This window comes from Puma concolor, chromosome A2 (assembly GCF_028749965.1).
Source record: "Puma concolor isolate L17-30 chromosome A2, mPumCon1.1.hap2, whole genome shotgun sequence".
In the NCBI taxonomy this organism is placed as follows: Eukaryota; Metazoa; Chordata; class Mammalia; order Carnivora; family Felidae; genus Puma; species Puma concolor.
In genome coordinates, this window is record NC_141668.1 from 30,879,233 (window position 1) to 30,892,335 (window position 13,103).

Sequence of the window (13,103 nt, forward strand, 5' to 3'; positions counted from 1 at the left end):
GCTTCCATAGTGATGCCAGGGAGGAGAAGGAAAAGAAGAAGCCAAAGACACAAAAAGACACAAAAAAGAAGAAGCCAAAGCTTGGGAGTTAGGAGATCCTGCTCAGGCATCCCAGAGAAGAGAGTCTGAGTTGGCATCACTGTCTTCAAGCAATGGCTGCATACTAGCGTTTGGGAATTGGAGGCCACCTGATTCTACCAATTGGTTGGTAAGGTAATTATGAAAAGTTGTCTAGTTGATAGAAGAAATTGGTTGTTAATGGGAACTATTCTTCACCTTAAAAAAAAAAGAGTGCTTATTTTAATGCAGATAAAATAGATTTACTGTGCCAAAAAAGGGGGGGCATGAAAATAAGTCTCTCAGGTTATTTTAATCAGCGGATGCTAAAGATTGGTAAACCACTCTTTTAAATAAGTACTATATTTATTCAATTGTCATTTCTGAGATTTTCACTTATAAATAATATTTCTTTGTTAAACTGTAAGGGTCACAATGAAATGTTTAGCCTTGAATTTAATATGAAGCCTGAGACATTTTCCATGGGTTTGCTCTTTTTTGCAAATTATTGCTCTGCCTTGGGAAATAAGATTGAAAGGAAATAGGATGAGAGTTATGGGCAAGGAAACATTTTCTTGGCTTATTATTAGAAAAAGAATATTCTTTCTTTGTCTTTCCTGAACTTAGAAGTTTTTTCCTATAGAATACTGAAATAGTTAACAATTCATAAAAAACATAAGCATCTACATTAAAACACAACCTTAAATACAGCCCTGTAATTTTTACCAGGAACCTTGTAAAGTATGATGAATATACATGCATGAATACTAAACTTAGAAAGACCATTCAACATTCACATGGAAATGCAGCATTACATACAATATAATAAATATCCAGGATATCAAATACACAAGGTGATCATTGTTTTGATGTAGATTCTTTTATCCAGTTAACACTTTTACTGCATAATTTATTATAATAGCCTTACAAGTTAAACAGAACTAATTAAAAGCAGAATTTAACTAATCTGCTGAAATAACACAATTCTCAATATCTTGCAGCATATTTTAATCTATAACATGTAAAACTGTCATTTTGACAAGAAAAACACATCCATATAACTGCTCAATTAACTTTTTTCAATGTTTAAAAAAAGTCAGAGTTAATAGAATGAAAAGAAACAGAAGCTAATCTTATTTCTGAGATAATTTTATCGCCTTAACTCTTGGGCTTTGGCAATAATGTCTGAAGTTTTAATACATATCATCATATAACTTAAATACTGTATTTACAAAATATATAACTTTTTTAAGCAAAATACTGTACAAAATACTGTCTTACATGTTTAAAGGGTGCTTTCCCTTACAATGTATGAAAGCCCTTTATGTTTTTACCTTTAAGTTTCCCACATGCTTTCGAGATCCCTCTCTTCTCCGATATTTCAGAGTTGGGTTTTAATAGTAGAAACTGGTCTACAATTAAAGAATAAAGCCAAAGATAAAAGATTGCTGTATATCTCACTGAGATTTTTCTAGATAAACTCTCATAGTTAAAAGGCACTTAAAATCCAAATCATACATTTTACGTTCTATGTTTAGATTCTTCCCTTTTGTCACTAAACATCTCTAGCAAACACATTTTAGGGATACTGTATCAGTTATGAAAATTCTTTGAAATTGCCCTTCTTTTGAAATGCATGAAAAGGTAGGTAAGCACCTTCCGCTTCTGTTAACTTTTCAATGTCTGTTTCTATGCACAGTATGATTTCTTCACCCAAATTACTGAGAAAATAAATGAGATCATGTTTACTGTTCCTTGCTGCTATAAGATGCGCCTTTTAAAAACGTCTAATATTAAACCCACCGCTATTGAGTTCCATAACTGAATTCCATAGTCAAGGATCTTATCCTAAGCATGGCCCAGGTGTCCCCGCATGAAGGCTCCTTCTTGTTCTTTCTTGTTTAGGAGACAGATTATCTTCTTGGTAGGTCCATATGTATTTCCAAACCACCAAAGAATGAACCCAAACCTTGTCAACTCTGGTATCCCCCCAAATCCACATGCTCAGTGTGTGACTGGATATCCGTCAGGAAAGGAGAGCGCTGCCGGAGGCCCAAGGGTCTGGGACTTCGGAGGCAGGAGGCGCCTTCCACAGCCCTGCACAGTGGGAGGCACCTGGGAATGGCAGTCCCTTGTTTGTCACTGAGGAGTGGGGCTCAAGGCTGGATGGAGGGGCTACTTGCAAGTGTGGACGTCAGTCATGCTTTCACACCTCCTGCAGCGGACGTAGCAGCACCAGATGAACTTGCACTCGCACCTCTCCACGTGCCTGACCACGTGGGTGTTGTAGCCGCGGCCACAACAAAGGAGGTTGCAGCCGTCCGCGCCCTCTGACGTGCGGTTGCATTCTCTGCCCTGTGTTCCTGGGATCCCTAGTTTCTTGTCCTCTACACAGTAATTGGGAGACTTATTAAGGTAGAGCAGATCATCTTTGCGGATGGGTATCTTCCTCTGATCTTTTTCTCTCCTGCGCATTTTCCTCTTTATTTTGTCTGAGATTTGGATACTGTTTTCATATTTGTCCTTCAACAAATGGCCGATCTTTTCAAAGGAAGACATCGTTTTCCAGCACGTTTTCACAGCGCAGGAGCCGGACACTCCGTGGCAGCGACAGTCTACTGACATCAGCTTGGCGACGGCCTGAAACCCACAGGAATCGCATTAAATATCATTCATGAAGTGTCTTACCCAACAACAGAAGCGCGGCTGACCTCACCACTTCACTTTCTGGGTCCGTGTAGTCCTGCACAAAAACGATAGTTTTGAACATAAAGGGTCTCTACAGCTGCTTCAGGGTTCCAGTGTTTTGTCGTTCTGACCCTGCAGAGCAAACGTTTCCAAGTCTAATTTAAAGTAGTGGACCAGGCCAATGTAGTCATCAGGGTTTATCTGAGACACCTGAGGGACACTACTCTTATGTCTATTTTTGTGTTTAATTTCGGGGTGGGAAGATGTTCATGCATGCCTCCATGTTCCTGATATCGCACCTTGCTACTCATAGTGTAGTTCATGAACCAGCAGCACCAACATCACTTGTGAGAAACGCAACTTCTCTGGCCCCACTATAGTCCCACAGAATCAGGATCTGCATTTTAATGAGATTCTCAGGGGACTCGTATGCACCTTAAAACTTGAGAAGCACTGACAGGATGGTCATCCTCGCCTCACAAGTGCATAGAAGCATCCGTGGAAACTTTGCAAATAACCAACGCACTAATCGCTGAGATTCTGATTTACTTGGCCAAGGTGGGGTCCAGGCAGTGGCACGTCCACAAAGCTGCTCAGATGATTCTAACGGGCATCCAAGCATGAGATCTATGGATTGAGAGTTCTCAGGTTTGATCACTGTAAAAGTCCATTACGTTCATGCGGGCTTGAGGCACCGTGTTATCCTCTGGTCACAGACCACATGAGAAACCCTGACGAATCAACTTAAATTGGTCAAAAGGAGAAGGGGCTGGAGAGTGTGGTTGCTCCCAGCAAATTCTTCCCCTGTTGTGGAAAATTAATTCAAAACATATGTCCTATTCTTGATGGATCAGTAGCACCATCCTAACATAGAAAAGGGATAATATATATACATAATTTTTCAATTCGAAGTGCTGAGTTTGGTTTATTCAGCCTGAGGAATTAAATGAAATTACATATATCTATAAGAGTCCGTTGCCTGGCACACATTAAGGTCTAAATAAATGCCCCCTTTCCCTGAAGAAGAAGGTCCGGGAAGAGTTGAGAGAAAATTTTACATGGGGCTCAACGTGCAAAAGCAATAGAGAGATTTCAAGAATTTTGGGGTTCTATTCTCTTATACAGCAGGCTGGTTAACACAGCTTCCTTCCATCCCTAGAGGACGACAGAGCAGATTAATAAATCGCCGGGGCTAGCTGTAGCGCTGACGGTCTGTCAGCATGCTGGGTAAAATGGGAAATTGATCTGCCCATTCAATAACTTGGAAATTATGTGTGTCATCTCACCAAAGAAAGGAAAACCTCACAGCTTAAATTCCACTTACAGTTCTTATCACGACTCTAAAATGACAGGGGTTTATGTTTTGCCATTTTATACTAAACTTGACACTGACGTGTTCGTGGAATGTTAGGTTTCCCAACAAATTAAAGTTTCTGAACTATCTAATGAGATGGACTATTTCGGACAATTTATAATATTTGCAACCTTGAGTGAGAGCATATGGTATTGATTTGTGCAATATTCGATACTTATTAGTGTTGAAAATAGTAAACAGAATAATATTTAAACCCTGTCCTTTATGGAATAAAGCACATATGCTCTTTTTGAATTCATAAAACTGAGAAGCAAGTAGCTATGTCTATTTCTTAGTAACCCAGGCAAAAGACAGCTTTCAATGATATGAAAGCAATTTATAAAGTATGGCACACAGCTTAGTTACTTAAATTTATGGCATTTGATATTCACAAAGACTTCCATTCTTTAAAATGTCTCCAGGCAAATGAATGTTCAAATTAATGCAATCTGCCTACTTTTGTTCAGATTTTAAGGGCTTGAAGGATATGAGAAAAAGAGAGCTCAGCTAATGCTAGGCAATAACAAAACAAATTGTCCAAAGAAAGCCAAAAATCTAAGAATGTCTGTTTATGTATTTAAACCTGATCAACATTCCTCACAGTCATCGCTTGGTGATTTAAAACTGCCTCTTGCTCAGGATCTTACTGAGGGGCCGACTTTTGTTTCATCAACCAGTTCAGACATCATGTATGGTGTTGCCAATTTGCAAAGCATGGAGGATGGAGTAGATGCTCACCAAATACTTACGGAATAGTTAGTCCAGCTCACTTGAACAGCTTTAACTCACTCTCTGTTGGTGCTCTGAAGCTGAAGAAAGAACTGAAAACCACCTTAAACAAAGGAGTCACTGCCAGGAGAGTCAATGGCATGGAAAGGTCTGGATCCTATGGGGCTCTCCTCTGATTTCTCAGCCCACAGCAGTGTTAGGCCACAGAGTTAGCACACATTACCTGCCAGGTTTGAAGGATAAAAAGGTGATATCTAATGATATCACCTGCTGAATTCACATCAGAATTTTGGGAAGATTTTCTTGCTATAGAAAACTAGAATCTTTTAAATACCTGGAGTTAGTTATAACTTTTCAGGGATGATATTTTTAAGTTTTGTTCAATTACCTTTCAATTCCATTATCTTTTTTGTCCTTAACAATAAGTATAAATATGGTATTTCTATCGTGTGTATATTTTATATTTATATTTTATTTATTTACATTTTATCATAAGTTTTATTGTATATATTTTATATTACATATGTTTTACCATATATATTATCATATATATGGATATAGATATAGACATAGCTATAGATATAGTCTAGGATAGAAAGACAAATAAACATCAAGGAGAAGAATTCCAATAACTTGACATGAAATTTAAATGATTATAGCCCAAAAAAAAAAAAAAACTCTAAGGAAGAAACTTGGGCAAATAAGGATTAAAATAAAGCAATGTAATTACCATTAGGACAATTTGATGAAATGCAGAGTCCAAGGCAGATCACACACACACACACACACACACACACACACACACACGTACAGTTTAACTGCAGAACTTAGTGTTTCTCAGAGAACTTTGTCATAAATTATTTTACTTGATGTAGCTTTACAGAAAGAAATGCCTTGCACACAGTAGGTAGTTAATGAACATGTACTTACATATTATTCCAGTTTTACAAAAGAATGAACAGCATGGTTAAGACACTTGATTTACATAAGGAAAGTTGGTGATATATGATGTAAAGTCTGTATATGCAGCTGGAGAATTTTAGTAGAACAGAGAAAAATGAAAATGGAAAATGTAGTATATTTAAGGAAATTGCATGAACACTCCAAAAAAAAGTATATTCTGGAGCTTTTCAGCTGGGATTCTTGATTAACATCAAATAGCTGCTCTGAACTGCAGTGATAGCAGCCATTTTCTGCTAACAGGAAAAGTTAGAGAACAGCATTCGTATGAGTAGTATGTGGTTATGAGAAAATTCCTTTCTCTACTCTAGTTGAGTTGTTAAGGTTTATAACGATATTAACAGAGGAATGTTTTGTTAACTATTGCAAACAGATGTGCACATTTTGGTGGAATATTTTTCAACTATGGGAGAGCAATTAGGAGGGTAGCATTCAATTTACTGGGCTCTTTGTGTTAAGTTTTGGTTTGATGAACTTCTAACGAAGTGAAATAGGAAAGATGTATCATTAATACTTAATGTAAAAATAGAAACTGCTAAGAAGTGGTCTAAGGAGTGACTGGTCCCACAATTTTGATTCAGAGGTAACACAGCAGGCGATGATTGTTTTCCAGTGTATCGCTTTATCCAAACTTCACAGAAATGACCAAAACAAAACAAAACAAACTATTGTGGAACATTTTGTTATAAACATTTCATTTTGTCAACTATCAGATGATCTGGTTAAGTTTTCAGGAAAACTGTGACATAAGGTTGGATGGTTATGTGTAGAATTCCTATTCCTCTGACCCATTTTGTCTCTTTCAGTCCAAAAATATATTTGAACCTGCTGAAAAGCAAAACACTTATGTGTTGTTCAAGTACTTATAAATATTCTTGAAACAGGTCAATGAAAATTTGGGGTTGGGCCCTTCCCACTTTTTTGAGTTACTCATCATAAAACAAATTATGGGGTAGGGAAACTTAAAAGTTTATGAGGTGGACATGGGAAGAATGGAAATATTTTAAGCACACCAAAAGAAATACCCATAAATATTCCAAGTCACATTATTCCCAGAAGTTCTGCCCCTGGAAGACATCACATCATTCTGTTAGCCAATCACCATTCAGCAACATTATTCTTGGAGTCATAACTTTAGGAATGGTGTCAGAAACCAAGTGGGAATCAGAGTATTTAAGGTCAGCGGTTAGAAAATCATCTGTCCTGCTCACAGCACTACTAAGCGCCAGTACCCACATTTCTCTGAACGCTTTCCTACATTTTGAGTTTGGGATTTTGAGACGAGGAAAATCAACTCAATTGAATGCAGACCTTGAACTTTACTCAGAAGAATATGCCTATTAGATTAGAATCCTAATTGCCAATCTTAAAAATGGAGTTGATTGTTCTTCCATATTAGATAATAGCCTGGAAACCTGGTTGGTTTTTGTTGTTGTGGGGGGGGGGGGAGGGGGGGCTTGGCTGCCAGTGGAAAGAAAAATACAAAATGGTTTTGAATTGTAATATTTCATGAAAACAGACCAACAAAAACTCCAGTCCAGGTAACGTTTTGTAATATTTTAAGACTCTATGTAGACCAATGAAGAACAAAAAGACTCAGTAGAGAAAACTCCAAAATGTACACAAACTGCATATAATATGTATAGGCTGAATTATTTTCTGCACGATTAGAATAATAGCAAAAACCTCAGTAATGTGAGAAGATTGTTTTTTGCCAACAAACAGTGGATTAAAGTTGATGCTAAATAGTTGTATGTTTTTAATAAACTTGGAATATAAATACTAGTTGAAGATCAAGTGGTTACCAAGGCAAATATTGCTACCTAATTAGAAACAACACACAAGACAGAATAACACTAAATACCTGCCTAATGATACTGATAAAAATACAGAATACTGCAGAGCTTCTCAGAAGTTTAGGGATAGCTTTATTCAGGGAATTAATCATGACATGAATTTCCAAGTTTTGTTTTCTAGTGAAATGTTAAAACTCCCTACAAAATTATTTAAAGAATGATTAAAGAAGATTTAAGATCTAAATTGATAATTAATATACATTTGTGGGTCTTTTTAAAGATATTAATTTGACTTAATGTGTTTCTCATCCTAACTCTAGAGTTTTAAAAAATATGTATTAAGAAACACAAACATATATTTGACCTCTTTTATATTCATATGTTAGAGATAATTTTAAAAATCCTTTAGTGGATAATGTTTACATTGAAGCAGAACCTCATTCATTTAATTTTTTTTTTTTACATGGAAAACTTTAAGAAGAGACATGTGCGTAACTGTGGTGTCAGGCAAGAATTACTTTATTAAATTTTAAAATTTCTAAACAAAAATATGAAAAGCCTACCTAGCTATTTACTGACTTGCCTAGTTTCTGTTTTGTTATTTTGAATCAATATTCACATTGAATTAAAAATTCAAATTTGAATTTGAAGCGTCATGGTGATAATAACATTTATTGAGATTTCTGTTTTCGCATTATAAACCAGAATGGCTAAGTAAAGAAAGCTGGCTGAAACTTGTACCTATTCTAAGTGGGTTCCATTTATTCACTTTCCAAAAATGTAAAACAAATGTAACATATACTTTAAATATTTCTGACAGATACTGCAACTTGTTTTAATTTATTTCAGGAGAATGTGGCAGATTGCAATGACTACTTTGGGACCTTTACAGGTTATTGGATATTTACAATAATATAGGATATGTGCTGATATTCCTGTCCTAAAGAGATTATCACAACATAGAAAACGTATATTCGTAAAAAGGTTTTGACTGTTTTAAGAAACTCACTATGAATTGCCAAGTAATTCCCCTATGTTGTAGAACTCAAATTTTATTGTGTCAATATTCATTAAAATAAATATGTAAAAGTTAAATTAAGCTACAAATTTATTCCATTTTAAGAAAACTTTAGTATAAAACACAGAATTCATAAAAGAGGTTAATTAGATGGTGGTTCTTCAAATTTAATTAAAGATTAAATTAAATCTTTAATGTGTATATATTTAAATATCCATATGTTTAATGTATCTAAAGCTTCTTTACATTTATCTGCATTTATTGTTTTTTATAATGAATCTGTATCACTTTATAATAAAATAACTAATTGTCTTTAAAAAAGATTTGTTTTACCAAAATATTAGTTAGCAGTTATGAATTCTCTAATGTATCCAAGAATGTTTGCTGGAGAAAGTACGGACGCATTGATCACATGATGTTTAGGAGCCATTTCCCACTAAAAATAGATTTAAAGAAATAATCAAAAGTCATATTTAAGACGGAATTTGCTTCGGTACCATTAGGCAGATCCTATAGATCTTATTCTGGCTCTATCGCTAAGGGGATGGAACAAAATCACCCAAAGGCATGTGCACATCTATTATTTTATAATTAGTGTTCCAGGTAGACAAAATATAAAATCACCAATACATCAACCCCTGTCCGATGGAGAACTTAAACTGAATCGATGTAGAAGTCATACATATTGTTTATGTATACAATAAACACACATATATATTATACATATAGATGACATATATGTTTCTTCCACTACCAGTGTACGTTTTTAAAATCACTTGGACAGATTCATTCAGAAGTGTCATCCCAGTGTTATTTAAAGGCACTAGATTTCATTCCATTTTCTGATACATACCTGCCTTCCGGCTTCATTGTTGTGTAGGTTCATCGCTAACAGAACTTTGCTTTCTTTTCCTGTGGTGTTTTGGATGGGGAAATCTAGGAACTTTCTGCTGAACCACATGCCATACTGGACATCATCGGAGCAGCCCCCCCAGTGCCAGCCTTCACTAGCTGAGCCGCCATTCTGCAAGGTGGTGTCACAGGAGCACTCGGTCATGTTGCCTGCACTGCATGACCTGGTCACAGAATGCACCAGGCCTGCAGCCATCACAGCATAAATAAATGCTGTTTCCTTGGTGCCTAGAACAAAACATAAATTGCTGAATGGAAGAGCCATACCTCCGTCTGTTTATGTTCATAACAAAGCCTCCTTCTTACCCTCTTAGCAGGAAAGTGATTTTGCAATTACTTTCAATGGATGCTTTAATGAGTACATATTTAGAAAGGACAATTTCATATTGTTTTAGTCTTATAAAAAAGCTACATTAATTTTCAGTATTCCACTTGGGGGCATTTTTATATATTGTACAGCATAAATTGCCCTCATGACAATTAGAATCATCTGTTTATTTTTAAAATTTGAAATGTATGCCAGCACCTAGCTCAGTACTTAATAGACAATAAAAGTTCAATAAGTACATATTGAATTTAAAATCCTTCGCATGGATACAGTAAATGGTAATGCAATGTCCAAAGAGTCCAGATTACCTTTATTTTTACATTTCAAATGTGTTCTCACAAAACCCAAGCTGAAAAACTTGGTGTGATTTTTGTTTGTGTAAATAATACACGTCAGAATGCAAATTAAAATTAAGCAAAGGCCAAAGCAATCAGTAGATGTTACAGTTTACTTTCACATCAAAGACTGTTTTTTTTTTTCCCAAGGATATCATAAACAACAGTCACTGATATTAATATGGAACAGTTAAATATTTTATATAGTGCTAGCTAATCCTTTTACAGTCTTAAAAGCAGTGAAAGTCACCAGCAAAGAAATGAAATGTCACCAGCAAAGAAAAAAAAAAAAAAAAGAATTGTTATAGAAATCTACTGAGTATATATTTAGCCCACCTGCAATAGAGTTTGAGCTAAAATCTTTGAAAATTAAAGTTCATTAAAACATTAGTAAAATGGGCTAGAAGAGACTCAGCAAATGACCTTTTTTTCTTTTGAGATAAGATTGGAGTAGAAACAGTTGCATGCCCGTTGTCCAAAAAACCTTTTCAACAGCTGATGTCCCTGAATTTCACCAACTAAAACTTTTCTGCTTCTAATTCTCCTTCTTCTCCTTCTTCTCCTTCTTCCTTCCTTCCTTCCTTCCCTCCTTCCTCCTCCTTTTTTTCCCCCTTCTTCCTTCTTTTTTCTTCTGCGGGGGTGCGGGGAGGGGCAGGCCCCCTTCGGAAAGGCGCGCCGGCCAAAACGCAGCGGGGCAAATGCAATACTTTGGCGGCGATGCGTGCAGGGAGCGGGTGGAGAAGGGTCAAAGGAGGAGGGAGGACGGAAATGAATGTGAAAAACAACAACGAATCTTTCGGCGCCCAGGTTCTAAAATTCTTTGAATCTGCTGATATTCCTAGAACAATCCTGGTTCCCTGAACCTTTATCCCTACAGAGTCACTGGGCACGTGGAAGTGGAACTTTGTTTTACTGCAGCTTCCCGCGCCGCGGGTGTGCTCTCTGGAGGGAAGATATAAAAGGAAAGGAGACCAGAGGGGAGAGCCAAAGTAGTCGCGCTCGGGTTAGCCGCACGTTGAGTTGTCCAGGACGTTCCCTTTTACAATCACCGTTATTCTGTCTGCCCCGCGCTCCGAGGTGCCAACAAACGTGGGGCTTCGCTGCAATTAGCCCCTTGTCCAAGGCTCGGTGCGCAGCGGAGCTCTTAAATCAAAGCAGATGCGGCGGCAGCATTCCCTGCTGCCGACATCATGTTTCTCCAGCTGGTCACCCACGTAGGGGGGCGCTACGGGGTCCGAGGGGTCGGCGGGGTGGAGTGTCAGTTTTTCTGCAACTCCCGCCGAGCGCCGCGGGACGGAGGAAGAGCTACAGCTCCTAGCGCCCCACTCTGGACCTGGGGAGTCACCCCCCTCCAGGACCGCACCTGCACCCGGGCCTGGTTTCCGTCACCCCCCCAATTCTCGTCCACTAAAGGACCTCTTTTGGGATTGAGACAGCGGCGGACCACGAAAGCACTCCTTCATTTACCGTACTTGGAGGAGTTGTCGCCCTCCACCCTGCGCCATCCCCGAGGGTCCGGGACTTACCGCTGCTCAGCTCGTAGCCAAAGAGGGGGCTGGTGCCCGGCTGGGCGGTGGCGGTGACCAGGCAGTTCCATCTCTCGTGTCTGAACTGGCTCCTGCACTCCTGAATGCCCAGCCGCGCGCCCTCTCCGATGCTCGGCAGCAGGTACGGTTTCCTCTTGCACAGCTCCTTCTGGCGGCTGTTCAGCGGCAAGTTGGCGCAGCCCAGCTTCTCCGGAACCCCAAAGGAAGCGATGCCCAACCACCTGTAAGACACCGCCGCCCCTAGCGTGAGCCGCTCCCCAGCTCTCCCCTCCGATCCCAGGTGTTTTGCCAAATTTTGGGTCATCCGCCCTAGGGTCCCCGGCCCTGCTCCCCCGCGTCAGCTGGAAGTCCCCCGAGGCTGGGCACCCCTTTTGCCACAACCCCCGTGCCGCCCCCATACTCACATCCAATTTCCTTGGGCTCCGCAGGGGAACAGCGCGAGCAGGGCTGCCCACAGCGCGCACAGGCGGGACAGTCCCAGGAGCGCCGCTCTGTCCATGGCCCCAGCATGGAGTCCCCCAGCCCCAGCCGCTCCACTGCTGCCCTCTCTGCCCAGAGGCCCGCCAGGCCAGAGGTCAGTTCCCCAGAACCAAGTTGTCCCTCGCCCCCTCTCTCCCTGTGAGACAACATAAAAAGAAGGCTAGCGGTGGTAGGGGCTCTCAGCAGCCTTCCCCTCACTTGCAGGGAGCAGTTGAAAGGAGGTGGAGAAAGGAGCTTGGGGCCCTCCTCCCGCGCGGAGCTGGAGGTGTGCAAGAGGTGCGGGAGCGTCCCTCGCCGAAATAGGTGAGAAACTTCTGTTGGTGTAGCTGTCTCCATCGCCCCCGGCCTCTCCTCCCATCTCCTCCCCCTGGCCGCGCCTGGAGCCTGATTGGCCCAGCCTCGGCCCCGCATCTCATCATCCCCGGACCTCAAGCTCCCATTGGCTGCGAGCGGGCTCCGCGGGGGGCGCTCGGGCCCGCTGCTCCGTCCGGGACAGCGCGTCCAGACCCGGGTGTGTTCATGACCTTTCCTCCTGTCGCGGTCTTCTAAGAGCGGGTCTCGGCGGGAGGGGTATTGATTCAACCCGAAGACTGCCAGGGCCGCTTCTGTCTTAGCAACCCTGGGGGAAGGCGTGGGTCGAATGGGAGATGTTTGAGTTCCACCCACCCCACTCGCATTTGGATTAATTACCCTCTGGGTGGAGTGGCTGGAAAACCTCACTGCCCCCGTTTCTTTCCTCTCCCTCACCTCACAGGAGAGTAATCTTTTTGAGTCAGAGTTGGTACCAAACAAGTTGACCTTTCAACACTGCTTGAGGTCTCAACGTGTCAGGAGACTTCAGATGGGTGAAATGCTGTCAGGCTTGAGGTCGTCGTCATTTAAATAGACATTTATTTATT

The 13,103-nt window shown here is 40.2% G+C and overlaps 1 protein-coding gene across 1 annotated transcript; it reads right to left on the bottom strand.

Moving 5' to 3' along the window:
- Positions 1-402: 402 nt before the first annotated feature.
- Positions 403-12,533, bottom strand: WNT16 (Wnt family member 16). The gene is made up of 4 exons (XM_025929967.2): positions 12,129-12,533; positions 11,704-11,945; positions 9,456-9,742; positions 403-2,697 (listed from the first exon to the last, which is right to left on the bottom strand). The coding sequence occupies exons 1-4, from the start codon at positions 12,221-12,223 to the stop codon at positions 2,233-2,235; spliced, it is 1,089 nt and encodes a 362-aa protein (XP_025785752.1). The 5' UTR covers positions 12,224-12,533; the 3' UTR covers positions 403-2,232.
- Between the last annotated feature and the right edge of the window lie 570 nt (positions 12,534-13,103).